The sequence below is a fragment of the Galeopterus variegatus genome, unplaced genomic scaffold (assembly GCF_000696425.1).
Source record: "Galeopterus variegatus unplaced genomic scaffold, G_variegatus-3.0.2 Scaffold5655, whole genome shotgun sequence".
Taxonomy (NCBI): domain Eukaryota; kingdom Metazoa; phylum Chordata; class Mammalia; order Dermoptera; family Cynocephalidae; genus Galeopterus; species Galeopterus variegatus.
In genome coordinates this window covers 70,057-85,441 of record NW_007731766.1, presented here as the reverse complement: position 1 = coordinate 85,441, position 15,385 = coordinate 70,057, and the positions used below count along the sequence as shown (strand labels likewise).

Sequence of the window (15,385 nt, the reverse complement as noted above, 5' to 3'; positions counted from 1 at the left end):
GGCGGGAGCGCCTCCGCGCTTCCCAAGCGGCGCACTAGCGCAGTGCGCCACCGGGCCGGCCCCTTCACTATACTTGTTTTATGTGATCAGTTTTAGTGTGAGACCCTAAGTTACATTTTGGTGGACCATGTTTATATTGCTGTATTGTTGTAATGAACTGTGAATTATGTTTCAACTCCAATATCTGGTTGGGTGAAATAGGGTAAAAACATAGCATTAGGCTGAGAAAGTAACTCTTTGCTCAAGGTAATTGGTATACTTTGAGTGGATATAGCTTGAGTTACACTGAAAATTCTTAGAGATAAAAGTTTAAGCTTTCTTAAAAGTGGATTTAACCTGATTTGTAGTTTTGTACAGACAGGCTCTTAGATTTGGGTGAGTGTTGGCCTTGTAATTGACACTGTGGCAGACCAGGGATTGACCATCCAGTGTCCTTGAAGGCTGAAGGTAACAGTTGCTCCTTGTGGCAGTATCTTATCTTACAGTTTGTGGGGAGAGGTGGTAGCTTGAAAAAGTTCACTAATAGGTGTTTTGTTTTGCTTGTTTTTTTTTTTTTTCGAGGCAAAAAGTACATGCAGTGACGTGCACAGATCTTTAAGTGTCCAGTTTGTTTGACACATATATGTACCCATGTAACCACCATCCCAGTCAAGTTGTAGAACACTTCCATCACTCCCAGAGTTCCTTCATGCCCCTTGGCAGTCAATCCTTCCACCTTCCCAGTAGCAACCACTGTTTTGATTTCTATAACCATAGATTAGCTTTGCCTGTTTTTGAACTTCATATTATCATGCAGTGATTCTGGCTTCTTTCACTTGACATAATGTTTTAGAGATTTATCTGTGTTATTGTATGTATTAGTAGTTCCATCTTATTACTGAGTGGTGTTGCAGTGTATAGATATACCAGAATTTGTTTATAAGTTTTGGTATTTCCCATTTTGGATTATTGATTACTTGATGCCTGGAACAGACAGATCTTGGTATAGTAAAATAAACTTTAAAAACAAAAGTTGCATTATAGTATTTTTATCAATAAGGATATTTGTAAAAACACCTAATTCAGCTATATTTTAATGGAAGCAGTTTGTAGGCAAACAGGCTACTTTTAGATTGGCTTTATAAACAAAAACATGTACCAGCAGAAATGAGCCACTTTATTTGATAGCAGTCTGAATTAATTAAGTTAAAAAAATAATTTGACAATAAAGCTGATGGAAAAATAGAATGAGAAACACTGTGGATTTAACAAGGTTGGGTTTCTAAAAAATGAAAACTTGGTATTAGTGTTGAATTTTCAAAAGCTATTTTCAGGTATTTAATAAGGAAATTTCTATCAGTTTGTCTGTTAGAAGCATTGTCCTATCTAATGTGGCACATCTTGGGTTTACCAGGCCTGGGTCTCTAGAGGTTAACTAGTAGTGCTTCTAAGTGATTTCTGTTCTCTAATATCTGTCTTTCATTAGTTACCCCTTATTTTTTTAAAAAAGTGTGCATTTATATTTTAATATCTAAAGCTAAAGAATTAACGTGTATCATAAAGATAAGGTCACAGAGCTAACCATAATTATAGCCATTTTGTACAATTTTGACTTACATTCTTATATATTTCTGCTACAAGTGTCCAGGAAAAGTAGAATCAAAAGTATATTATTATTTTATTGTATATATTTATGGGGTGCAATGTGATGTTTTGACAAAATGTTATTGATACAGAACCTGCTATGGAGATTTGGTACTATTTTTATTTAATGTACTTTAACTGGTGGTAGAAACAGTTCAGAAAGTCATGTGATACTAATTTTTAAAATTTCACTATGGTAGATCAGTTAGCTATTGTTGCAGTAATGCTAATTAACAGTCACAAAATGTAAGTGGCATGCAACCATGAGCATGTATTTCTTGCTCATGAGTTTGTGGGTCAGCTGGCTTGCTCAGTTCTAATTGGCATCATCCTTTTCCTGAGACTAGAAGGCTCATGATGTTCTCATGATGATGGTGGAAGCACAGGAAGCAAGTGGAAACATCAAGACTGCTTAAGGCATGGCACACTGTCACTTCTGCTATCATTGTATCGGCCAAAGCAAGTCTCATACTTGAGCCCAATGTCAAAGGTGAGGAAATACATTCTACCTATAGTAGGACCAATTGCAAAGTCAAATGACAAAAGACATGGTTACACTAGTCCACCCTTATCTGTACATGATATGTTCCAAGACCCACAGTAGATGCCTGAAACTGTAGATAGTACCAAACCATATACTGTATACTGTTTTTCCCTATTACATAGATATCTCTGGTAGAGTTTAATTTATAAATTTGGCATAGTAAGAGATTAACGATAACCAATAATTAGAGCATTATGACAGTGTATTGTAATAAAAATTATGTGAATGTGGTCTCTTTTTCTCTCTCTCAAAATATCTTCTTGTACTGTACTCACCCTTGTGATTATTTGCGATGACACACCTTTGAAATCTGAAAAGTGTAACTGAAATCTTGGAAAGTTTTGAAGGGGTACTCCTGTACAGGGAATGGTGAAGAATTAGGGCCAGTGATACAGCCTCTTATGAATGGAAAGTTGAAAACATATACACAAGTAGAGCAAGAATATAATGATCCCTCATGTCCCTATTATCCAGCTCCGCAGTTATCAATACGAGGTCACTCTTTCATTTATGTTTATTTACTGCATCACACTAAGAGTTACATATGTCTGGTTGTCTCTCTTTTTGTATGTTAAGCTCGACTAGTTGATTCAGGTGTTGCCAACTTATTCATCCATTATTAAGTCTCTCATCAGCCTTTCACCTAATGGTTTTAATAGCCAGTGTTCAGTGCTTCTCACACATCTGCAGTGAAGAACCAGTTTGTTTTTAAAATTTCCATCCCACTGGGGTCTGCTGCTTCTATAAAATACACTAAATTTCCAGAGAAATGAAACTTAAAATCTAAGACATAAAAATAAAAATTGGGGGCTTTGGGGGGCTGGCCTGTGGCTCACTTGGGAGAGTGTGGTGATGATAACACCAAGGCCATGGGTTCGGATCCCTATATAGGGATGGCTGGTTAGCTCACTTGGGAGAGCATGGTGCTGACAACACCAAGTCAAGGGTTAAGATCCCCTTACCAGTCATCTTTAAAAAAAAAAAAAAAAAGATAAAGGGGGCCTTTACTTTTTTATTTTAAAATAGATTTAACAGAAATAAAATTACTTTGTCTTGTTACACAAATTTCTGAATGCTTATATAAAATTTATGTACTTATCATGAACTGGTAACAGTTTATAGATCACCAGTAGTCCTTTGTGGACCGTAGTAGCTTAGATACATTATTTCGTTAGGGATTGCCAAATTGTGAGACTCTAATTCTATTCTCTCTCTCTCTCTCTTTTTTTTTTTTGGATGGCTGACTGGTAACAGGGACCATAGGGATTGAACCCTGGACTTTAGTGTTATCCACGCTAACCAACTGAGCTAATAGGCGAGCCCAAATTCTACTATTCTTTCTGGAATTGTTTTATAAAGAACTTTCCCCTTATCAACTATATGGTTATCCTGTGGTAAAGTTTGTACTAAAAAGGCAGCTTGCATGCTTGATTCCTTCCCATTATTACATTTTTTAAACCAATTTCATAAATAGTTCACTTATTTATTTCATTTTATTAGTTCATTTCCAACAGAGTATAAATCAGGTATGCACTATAGTAGAAAGGGCCACATGTAGAAAAAGAGATTGGGTTTATGAAGTATAATAGTAACATCTTGGAAGATGGATCACATGCTAATAAAAACCCGTGAAATTGCAACATTCTGCTTAAAGTTTTCAGTTTTTCAAAAGGAGGAAATGTATATGTCTAAGCTAAAATTGTCTTAAAAGTATTTTAGGAATAGTGATCATATAAAAGGCAAAATTGAGACTATTCATAAACTCAGTATATTTAGGAAGACATAGCCTCACTGCTTCGTGAAAAGTGTCTCGTTTCTTGAGGTCATCTCTAGTATGCTGATAGTACAAGAAGATGAACTGGAGAGAGGAAGTGAAAATTTGGTTATAAATCTACTGTTTCTATTTCTTTGTTTTTGTAAACAGGCTACTCACATGTGCACACACTTGAAATTATCTTCAAAAGAAGTGTTTTTTGTTAACAATAGATCTCAGTCTGAGGAATGCAGAGTCAGTCAGGATAATAAGGGTCAACCTAAGAAAACTTGATGAATTTAACTGAACAGAACTAATCATACTGAATATAGTCTAGAACTTTTCCTTCCAATATTTTAATATGGCAACAGTTATTACTGACTGTTCAGCTTTTTTTGTATGTATGATGCCAACTTTTAGAAATAAGCAGGTTTGTTTAGGCTGATTGATACAGGTTAAAATTTACCCAGAGATAACCTTGTTCCTAAGTTGGCCAGCGCTTATTACTGAATAGAAAAATGAGCTATAATAAACGTTTTAGGGATTTAAAAACCATGAAGCAAAGGACAGTGTACTTTGATTTAAGCCAACAATGCCATATTTTCTTATTTAATTTAGAACTGGCACCATAAGTATAGTTTAATGTGTCAACAAAATAATATTGTCTTAACTTTCTGGAAAGACATGTTTTAGGATAATTGAAACCTAAGGGGAAACTAGGTTGGTGAGTTCAGAAAGTTTAAAAATCAGATAATAAATTGTAACCCTGGGCTAACTTTCAATTTTCACTCAAGGTAGAAGGGAAAGATAATAGAATTGTAGTTTATTTTTTTACCTAGTGTTCATAATGTATAGGTTATACTTATTAGAACTGAGAAGATGGAATTCCTCAACCAATTTCATGGTTAGGGTTGTGTGTATGGAGGCCTGCATGTCTTTGTGTGGGTGCTAGAGCTAGTATCTGAATCAAAGCTAAACTGCTTTTTAATTCATTGTGTTAGATAGTACATTCAGACTGAGTTCATTATACTCAGGAATGGAGCCCAAGTGAACGTGAAAGGAACTGTTGGCATTTTATAGATAGGGTAGAAGAGGTTTGGATGACTTTTAATATCCAGAAGACATGGTTAGGCAAAAGAAGATGAAGCTCTAATCAGAAATACAGATTGATTCCGTTAAGGAGGAAAAATAATTGAATTGGGTACAAAATGGAGATTGGTGGGTTGGTCCCACATAATGTGTAGAAACTAAGTAGAAGTCTTTCACGAATACCTACTGGCTTGAAATCTCATTAGAGAAAAGAATTTTCTCAGTGTATGAATTATTAACAAACCAAGAACAATGAAAGTCTAGGATAATACTATACAGGTATGTCACTGAGAATGATATCTCCCAATCCTATTAAACTCTGAAAACTTAAACATAGTAATTTATTAAAGGAATTCCAATAGAAGGCCTGTGTGTTGTGTACTCAGATTAAAAGAGAGAAAAATGAACTAGGATGAATTGTGATAAAAATTTTTGTTTATAGTGTTTAATATGTACAAATGTTTTAAATTTTTAAGACAAATGGAAGAAAAGTCAGTAATTTAGGCAACATGAAAGTTAATTATTGGTAAGCATTACTTATATGACTAAATATAGATCCAGTATTATTGCATTATGGGATGTCTCATGACTTCTAGATTTTTCTCAGCTTTAAACACTATTTGCTAAAGGCATTTTATACGTTTATTACATAAAATGAACAACTGCGTAACTGTCAACTACACCTAGAGTTTTTATACATACATATATATATATATATATATAAAAGACTTATGTAGACAGACTTTTGAGTCATATTCCACATACATAGATTTAACCACTATGATGTCAACATTGCCATAGTCAGCCATTTCTTCTATAACTCCATTTACATTGGATTCAAATTTTACTTCCAGCATAATCACTTTTCGTTTCTTTGCTGCACTTTAATCTTTGTTGGCCAGTTTCCTCTTTGGATTATCCATATTTATTAAATGTCTTGTGGGTTTATCATGGGCGACAAAGAGGCAGCACAACTGCACTCTTGGCTGTTGTGGTACAGTGACCAATCACCAACAGACTCTGAAAGAAGGGAGGTGATTGGTCACTGATCATATTGTTCATCTGTTGTTTACCTGGTGACTTGTGGATTGAAGAGCTGGCCGTGAAGTTTGTACTTTATGTAATTACTCAGAGTTAATATATGATAACTGAAATTTGAGCCATGTTGGGGGCTGGTGTTAATTAATTAAACCTTGATATAAACCATGGTAATTGAATTTTGAGCATATCAGAACTTTGCAAAGATTGAGCTCTGCCTGTAATGTCAAAAAACAAAACAAACAAAAAAAAAAAACAGGTTGTACTTGTATTTGGTAAAAATTGAAGGTGGGGCCGAGCATATCAGAACTTTGCAAAGATTGAGCTCTGCCTGTAATGTCAAAAAACAAAACAAACAAACAAAAAAACAGGTTGTACTTGTATTTGGTAAAAATTGAAGGTGGGGCCGACCCCGTGGCTCACTCGGGAGAGTGCCGCGCTGGTAGCGCCGAGGCCGCGGGTTCGGATCCTATATAGGGATGGCCGGTGTGCTCACTGGCTGAGCGTGGTGTGGACGACACCAGGCCAAGGGTTGCGATCCCCTTACCGGTCAAAGAAAAAAAGAAAAAAAATTGCGAAGGTGGTAATGGGACTGACACTGAGAAATTTATACAATAACAGTGGTCTTTCAAAAATAACTTTGTTCTTTAAAATTCCTTAATCTTTTTTTTTTTTTTTTTAAGAGACGTTTCTTAAGGGGTGTGTCTGTATGCACCAAGCCAGTGGGTAAAGGTCTGAAAGGAAAAGTTTTAGCTTGTTCCTGTGATCTTATTTTTCTACATTGAATATTCATGTGATTAAAACCTTCATTTTTGTGACCTGAATAATTCTTTCTGGCCTATGGTTAGGTTCCTCTTACAAATCATCCTCTGTAGATAGCTGTGACTTGCTTTTTTATTACTGCAGCAGAAGAGATAGTGATGTTGTAGGTGGAATCTGCGTTTATTTTTCACAGATAAATGGACCATGAGGAGGGGTAAAAAGGGTTACAGAAGTGATTAAAGGACTGGCTTTTTTTTTTTTTTTTTTTAATGTGCAAATCGTACAACTGGGGGGGCGGGGATAACTCCCAAAATATGTTTATTGCAAACATTTAGAGCATATTGAAGAATATAAAGAAAATTTTAAAATCTCTTCCAGTTCCGTCATTCGGATATAAACTCCGTTAATATTTTGGTGTATATCCATTCATGCTTTTCTTTTTCATACATGCACACATATTTTTGCAGTTTTACATAAAATATATTAAATTGGGATTATGTTGTATATGCTTCCCTTAAGTGGATTTCCAGGATACACAAACATTTTTAAAGCTTTTTCTTACGTAAAATTTAAAATATACAAAAAGAGAGGATAGAGACTAGATTAGTACAGTGAACTTAATGTATCCATCACTGGACTTCAGTGATATCAGTATCCTGGGCAATCCTGTTTCATCCATACTCATCTACTTTTGCATTATTTTGAAGCCAATTCTAGATAAATATTTCAGCACACGTAATTAACAATTTTATGTTTTGCCAAACTGCTTTTCAGAAAAAAGTTAATTAATGTATATTTGACAGAGATAAGATTTTTAAAACCCCTTTTAGTGTTATGTTAGATACATATCATTTTCCTCAGGTAATACAAAAAAATCAAAGTGAATTTGGTTGTGCTTATACTTTAGCAGCAAAATTTTAGTTTCCTCATCAGTATATCTCTCAAGGGGATGCTGTGACTATTTAGAGTGACCATATAATTTATTGTCCAAACTGAGATACTTGAGATTGAGAGGAGTCATTATTAATAGTAATGACAGTATAATGGGCACTAACCAGGACTATATTTTGGCACAGCTGGACTGTATATTCATCTTACTATTAAATAATGCACATAAGGTGTATATACAAAAAGCACCTATATCACATAGTCGGGTAGCTTTTATTAAATCTAAGTGTGCATGCCTGTGTCTGGACATGTATTAAAGTCTTCCCTTTGAAAGAAGTGTTTTGAATTGGCAACTCAGAAAGTCGTAAGTTGGGCCGGCCCAGTGGTGCACTGGATAGTGCGCCGCTTGGGAAGCGCGGCGGCGCTCCCGCCCGAGGGTTCGGATCCCACATAGGGACTGGTTCCCGCTCACTGGCTGAGCGAGGCGCGGGAAGCAACACCGAGGGTTGCGATTCCGTTGCCGGTCCCCGGTCCGGTACGGGGGCAACACTGAGGGTTGCGATCCGTTGCCGGACACGGAAAAAGACAAAAGACAAAAAAAAAAAAAAAAAAAAGAAAGTCGTAAGTTAACAGTTTTCATTTCTATGTGTTTTCGGAGCTGACAGTAATCTGTTTTTTGTTTCTTTTTTTAAGTAGATCTAATTTTTTTAAATTGTAAACTTTATTTTAATTTTTGGCTACAAAAGTCTTAACACATTTAAAAAGACTAAGATCATAGAAAATATGTTATCACAATAACAGAATAAAATTCAGAAAATTCACAAATGTGTGGAAATTAAACAATACTCTCCTAAATAAACAATAGGTTAAAAGAAAAGTAACAGGGAAATTAGAGAGTACTTTGAGATAAAAATCAAAGTGTAACATATCATGAGCCTGCAAGTGCCTAGAGGAAAATTTATACTTGTGAACACCTACATTAAAAATAAGAAAAATTTGGGCTGGCCAAGGGTTACAATCCCCTTGGCCAAAAGAGAACACCAAGCCAAGGGTTACAATCCCCTTACCGGTCAAAAAAAAAGAAAAATCTCAAATCAGTTATGCAAAGTAATACCTTAAGAAAAATAGAAAAAGAACAAACTAAACCAAAAGCAAATATAAATAGGACATAAGATAACAACAGAAATATATGAAATAGAGAATTAAAAACCAAAAGTTGTATCTTCAAAAAAAAAATCAGTAAAATTCACACACCTTTATATAAACTGACAAGAAAAAAGAGGACAGAAATTACTAAAATCAGAAATAAAGCAGAAGCATTATTACATTGTCATTATGGTTTTTTGAGGTGGTGAGATTTAGTTCTTTAGTGTTTTGAATGTATCATCCCCTTCTCTTCTGGCCTGTAGAGTTTCTTTTGAGAAACTGTTAGTCTGATAGGGGTTCCATTATAGGTACTTGATGCTTTTCTTTTAAGATTCTCTCTTTGTCTTTGAGCTTTACCAGTTTAATTAACTATAATATGTCTTGAAAAGGATATTTCTGGGTTGAATCTGTTTGGGGATCTTTGAACCTCCTGGAACTGAAGGTCCATGTCTCTCCCTACACTTGGGAAGTTTTTTATTATTATTTTGTCGAATAGGTTTTTCCATGCCTTTTCCTTTCTCCTCCCCTTCTGGAATATCCATAATTTGAATGTTTTTATGCTTAAGGTTGTCTGTTAGCTCTCTTAGATTTTCTTCATTTAAAAATTCTTTTCATTTTTATTGTTCACCTGGATTATTTCAAAAAGACTGTCTTCAGGATCAGAAATTATTTCTTCTGCTTGCTCTAGCCTGCTGCTTCAGCTATCAGTTGTGTTTTTTTATTTTGTTGAGTGAATCTTTCAGTTCCTTGAGTTCTGCTATATTCTTTTTTAAGGTATTAATCTCTTTGTAAATTTCCTCCTTTGTATCCTGGATCTTTTTTTCTCATTTCATTATGTTGTCTGAATCTTCTTATATCTCTCAGTAATTTTCTTTAAGATTGTTGCTTGGAATTCTTTTTTAGTCATTTCAAGGGTTTCCTGCTTTGTAGGGTCTGGTGTTTGATAATTACTGTATTCTTTTGGTGGTGTCATGTTTTCTTGGGTTTTTATATTTCTAGTATCGCTGTGTTGATGTCTGGTCATCTGGTAGAGCAGTTGCTTTTTCTGTTGTTCTAGAGTGGGCTTTGAGGAGAGAGACAGCCTCTTCTCTTTTCATTCTTCTCTGGAGACTCACCTTGTGTCAGTACAGTAGAGTGGTGGGCCTCCTCTGGATGGTGGGTGGGGCTACTGCTGTGGTGTGAAGCTGCTTTTGCAACAGCCATGGCTGTGGTGGGCCACTTGGATGGAAGCAGTGTTTTTGGCATGGTCTCTTGCCTGCTTCTGGGCAGAGGGGGCTACCCTCAGCTCTGGCTTAGGACTCTGGGCCTACTCTCTTGCTTGTTTCCAGGTGGAACAGGCTGTCTTTGGCTCCTGCCCAGGACCCCGGGTATGTTCTCTTGCCTGTTTTTGGGTGGAGAGGGCTGCCCTTGGCTCCTCAGTAGCCCTAATTTTAATAATTAAGAATATGTTTTTGAAATAATATTTGTATTAATCTTTGCAGCTAGAGAATGCTGGAGGAGACCTTAAGGATGGCTGCCACCATGAAGGAGCCGTTGTCATTCTGGATGCTGGTGCTCAGTACGGGAAAGTCATAGACCGAAGAGTGAGGGAACTATTCGTGCAGTCTGAAATCTTCCCCTTGGAAACACCAGCATTTGCCATAAAAGAACAAGGATTCCGGTAGACTTTTCGCTAGTATTTTTAAGAGGAGATTGGGCTTAGATTGCGGAATATTTTATTATTAATTTACTTGGACGCTGAATTTTTTTGTGAAAATAAGATATGAATGGAATGGTTTCACAAGACATTCCCAAGGCTTTGATTGTGGAAGGGGGGAATTTAAGTTTCAGTTAAAATGTTAATCTTAATTTTAATTTCACAGTTAAAAGAACTTATTATTTGAACATTTTATGTTTCTTTGGATTTGTGGGTCAGAGTTAGATGTAGCTATTATGGTAATTTATTTATTCATCCTAAATCATTCAATCAGAGGAAAATACATAGGAAGATGGATGGAATACTCCCAAGAGAAGAAATATGTGTACTATAAGTCTCTTTTGCTTCCTGTCTCAAGAGACTAGTTTCTAAAGTATGAAAAAGATTTCTTAAGTCTAATATAAGCGCTGATTCCAATAACTTGTAACCTTAAAACTAGTCAAAACAACAGCCAACATGTATACAATTTCTTCCTTCAACAGCTAATTCTGTTTAATGCTATGCTTTTTCTCATGGAATTAATGTTCTATTAAGAGTTTTATCCAGAAGCAAAGCACCTTCAGTTTATGGCTTCGATTGGCTCTTGAATCTTAATATTAGACAAGCTATATATACTTCTCCCAAAATGTTTTATTTTTCTTAACCATTTTCTCATTGGAAAAAAAATGCTTTTAAAAGAACTTTTAAAGACAGCATAGACGTGTACATTATCCTGTGATTTCTTGATTCTGAGGTAGAGTGAATTGGAAATTAGAAAAGGTAGGTTTAAGTTGACCTCTGTTGTAATCTTAGGATACAAATTAAAAACAGCTGTAAACTAGAATTTGTACAGTTAAAAACTGTAGAATTTTAGAGTAAGAAAGAGTTCTTGAGTTTGTCTAATTCAGCTGTCTTGATTTATCAGCAAAAACTAGTTTTAAAGGGGATCAAAAAACTGTGGTATCTGAATAGCTCTCTGTCAAATCCAAGTTCCACCATTCCCCTCACCCAAAACAACCTCCTCAAACTAACCCAGACTAAATGTTTTAGAATAGAGTAGTCAGATTCTTGGCAATAGAATCTAATTGTGTTTCCTGTCACTTGATCATAATAAACACTTGCTAGGTCTAGCTTGTGCCTAGTACTTCTTTTCTGTAGTAGGGGAATAGAAACTGTGGCACTATAGCTTTTATTACTGTAATTTTTTCTGCTGAAATATCTATTTGACCATCCATTTTTTAGAATAAATGTTTTGTGACATGAGAGACATCTTAATGCACCTGTTTTATAACCTTTACCTGCCTGATACATAAAATTGGTATTTGGAATGACTTATGGCTTATTGGGCCTTGTGATTGCAAGTTAGTTTCAAAATAATGGGATAGAAATAGAAGACTCAGAGTGATTAGCTCTTCTCAAGGTTGATTGAGATAGGACTTTTCATAATTGGTTTAAGTACTACTTGAGTTTTATCCTTGACTAAGTCCATTATATGTATGTTTTAATAGCACTAAGAATCTTATAACCTCAAGTTGTTTAGCAGATTAGTAAGGGAAGCTGGGCAGTCAGTCCCGTGGTGGTTATTCTTTATGAAACTAAATATAACATACTGAGATTCTATAGGCCTTGATTATTAAGTATGTCTTATAGAATTTTAGCTTCTGTATTTTTAAGGAGCTGGGTTACAGTTCTGCCCTTAGGGCTAACCCCACACCTCTTTAGAATCATTATTGTAAAGATGTCACATTTATCTTTTGAGTAGGTTGTCTTCCATCTCTCTTTTGCTGGAGATAGGCAAACAGACATTGAATACCATGTCTCATGTTACCCATACAAAGTTCAAATGGTGCTTTTGAGCTCACTAAAATTATTGATTTTTTTTTTTAAATTCCCTAACTTGCTGAGTGGTTTTTGTGAATTTGACTTTTGTTTCATTATTCTTCTGGACATATTATAAGCCTAGCAATATATTTTATATATATTTTTACATGGCAGGCAGCCACTAATTAAAAAGTAAATTGTAACATAAATTTATTTTGTAAGTACATTTTAGTTAGGTATTGGAAAGTATTTTGCTTTGAAATATAAAACAGATTTATCTGCAGTTTCAAACTTAAAATGAGTTTGAGGGTACCTTAAACTGAGTAAAGGGCATAAGTATGCCTTATTGTGTGAGTGAGCATGTTAAGCAAACTGGAGAACATGTGCAGTCTGAAGGTACAAGCCTCTCTCTGTAGCCATGTGGGAGTGAGTGCCCAGTGCTGCCAAGTTTTTTTCTTTTTTCTTCAAGAAAATACAGAAGTCTGAATTTTTATGTGAAATTCCTAAATTAAAATGTTTTAAGTTTTTTTCAGTGAATGCTGAGGGCCAAATTAGTTGTGTCAGTGGCCAGGTGAACAACATAGTTTGTAGTTCCCCTTTATATAATAGTAGTTCAAGTCCCAGGTTAACCCATGGAATGCTCTGCAAACTGTAATGTAGCTCAATTACAGTACTGGCCTGAGTTCTGAGAGCAAGGCATCTGGGGCAAAATTGGTGTTTGATTGCTCTCTTGAATCTCAGGGAAAATTGTTGGGGATGTTGGGCGGGTTTTGAACAGGGAAAGTTAGGTAATCCATATTTCATATTCTGCAGGTCTTGTTGTAGAGTAGTTTGCTCTGAGCCATCCAGAGTCTTTATAATATTGTCAATTCTTTTGTGAACTGATAGGCTCTCAGAAGACATGTTTTCTCCAACTCCCTTCAGAATTCTCATTTACTTCCTCCACTGATGAAACAATCAAACAAATTCATGCTTTACAGATAAAAACATTGGTATTTTTATATTCGGAAATTTGTGCTTATTAACAAGTGAATGCTGAATTGATAGACTTATAAACATCGCAATAAAGTATAGTAAAAATAATTAAGCTGTGTAGGACAACATTCATTAGCTGTAATATAATCTGGATCTGCTACAATGTACCAAAAACATAAAATCTCAATCTGTATTGTCTTTCTCAGGGTACAAGGGAGAGAGAGCATAGGCTTTGTGTAAAAATTAGCAGTTAGAGATTCTTCACTGACTCTCTTCCTTTAATCCACAGTGCTATTATCATCTCTGGAGGGCCCAATTCTGTGTATGCAGAAGATGCTCCCTGGTTTGATCCAGCAATATTCACTATTGGCAAGCCTGTTCTTGGAATTTGCTACGGCATGCAGGTACTTCCATAAATTTGCTTTGAGAGTTTACTTATATTTTATTCTGTTTGTTACTCATACTGTATTAGTATTTTCTCTCTTTAGGATATTTAGGATACTTAGTTGGATGAGAGAATTTGTGCATATTACAACTGAGTATGAATTGCTACACAAAAATGGCAGAACTGACGTGATAGGGGAATCTATTTTCTGAAAAGAAACTGTAGTACTTCATGTAACAGAACACTCCATTTTTAAAAAAATTATGCAAATTTACATAAAAGCTGCAGAAGTAGTACACAGAGCACCTGTATATTTTTATCCAATTCTTCATTTGCTGACATTTTTGAACCATTTGAGAGTAAGTTGCATATGTAATGCCTTGTATTTCCTGAGGACTAGGACACTTTTCTGCATAACCACAGTACAACTGTGAAAGTCAGGAAGTTAACTGATTTAGTTTTAACATCTTATCCACAAACTCCATTCACATTTCAGAGTTTGTCTCATTAATGTTCCTGATAGGTCATGGATCCAATCTAGGACCATATGCTGTATTAAGTTGTCATATCTCTTTAGATTCCTTCAGTCTGAAACAGTTCCTTGGTCTTTCCTTCTCTTTTTTGACCTTGACAGTTTTTGTAAAAAGTACATGCCAGTTACTTTGTAGACTGTCTTTCAATTTTGGTTTATCTGATGTTTCCTCATTGTTAGGTTCAGGTTATGCGTTTTTGGCAGTGCCAACAGAAGTGATGCTGTGTTCTTTTAGGGGCTTCTCATCAGGAGTCACACAATGTTGATTCGTGCCGTGATTGGTGATGTTAACTTTGATCATTTGGTTAAGATAGTGTCTGTCAGGTGTCTCCACTGTAATGTTAGTTAATAAATATATGTACCTTGGTAGTGAATCAAAAGCAAGAATAAATAGGGACGTGTTAGGTCTTCAGAGACTCTTCTAAGAGTTAACGTTCATAAATCTATTTTGGCTGCTTTGATACCTTTTTTGTTTTACTTTTTCTATTTTATTTTAAAGACTTAATTTTTTTAGAGCAGTTTTAGGTTCACAGGAAAGTTGAGAGGAAGAAACATATCACACAGACTCCCAGCCCCGACACGTGCATAGCCTTTCCTATTACTGACATCCCACACCAAAGTGGTACCTATGTTACAGTCAGTGAAACTATATTGACACATCATTATCACCCAGAGTCCATAGTTTACATTAGGGTTCACACCTGGTGTTGTTCATTCTATGCATTTGGACAAATGTATAATGACATGAATCCACCATTTACATAGTATCATACATAGTATCTTCACTGCCCTAAAAATCTTCTGTACTCAGCCTGTGTATCCTTTCCTCCTCCCAACCCCTGGCAACTGATGATCTTTTTTACTGTCTCCATATAGTTGGAATCATGAAATATGTAGCCTTTCATACTGGCTTCTTTCACTTAGTAATATGCATTTAAGTTCCTCCATGTCTTTTCATGGTTTCATAGCTCATTTCTTTTTAACACTGAAAAATATTCCATTGTAGGTATGTCCCACAGTTTATTCATTCATTTACTAAAGGACATTTTGGTTGCTTCTTTGTTTTGACAGTTATGAATAAAGTTGCTCTAAACATTTGTATGTAGGTTTTTGTGTGGACATAAGATTTCAAGGTATGTCCCACAGTTTATTCA

At 35.4% G+C, this 15,385-nt stretch overlaps 1 protein-coding gene across 3 annotated transcripts in view; it reads left to right on the top strand.

Moving 5' to 3' along the window:
- The window catches only part of GMPS (guanine monphosphate synthase), a 65,748-nt gene that overhangs the window by 11,189 nt on the left and 39,174 nt on the right, over positions 1-15,385 (top strand). For 2 of the 3 annotated variants that reach the window (XR_551775.1, XM_008589784.1), the window contains exons 2-3: positions 10,325-10,503; positions 13,604-13,718. Coding sequence is in view for 2 of the 3 variants with exons in the window: in XM_008589784.1 (XP_008588006.1) it covers positions 10,325-10,503; positions 13,604-13,718 (294 nt within the window). In the remaining variant the exon portion in view is untranslated. Of the gene's footprint in view, positions 1-2,018; positions 2,114-10,324; positions 10,504-13,603; positions 13,719-15,385 lie in introns of those variants that run through there. The other variant, XM_008589785.1, reaches the window with a different exon arrangement.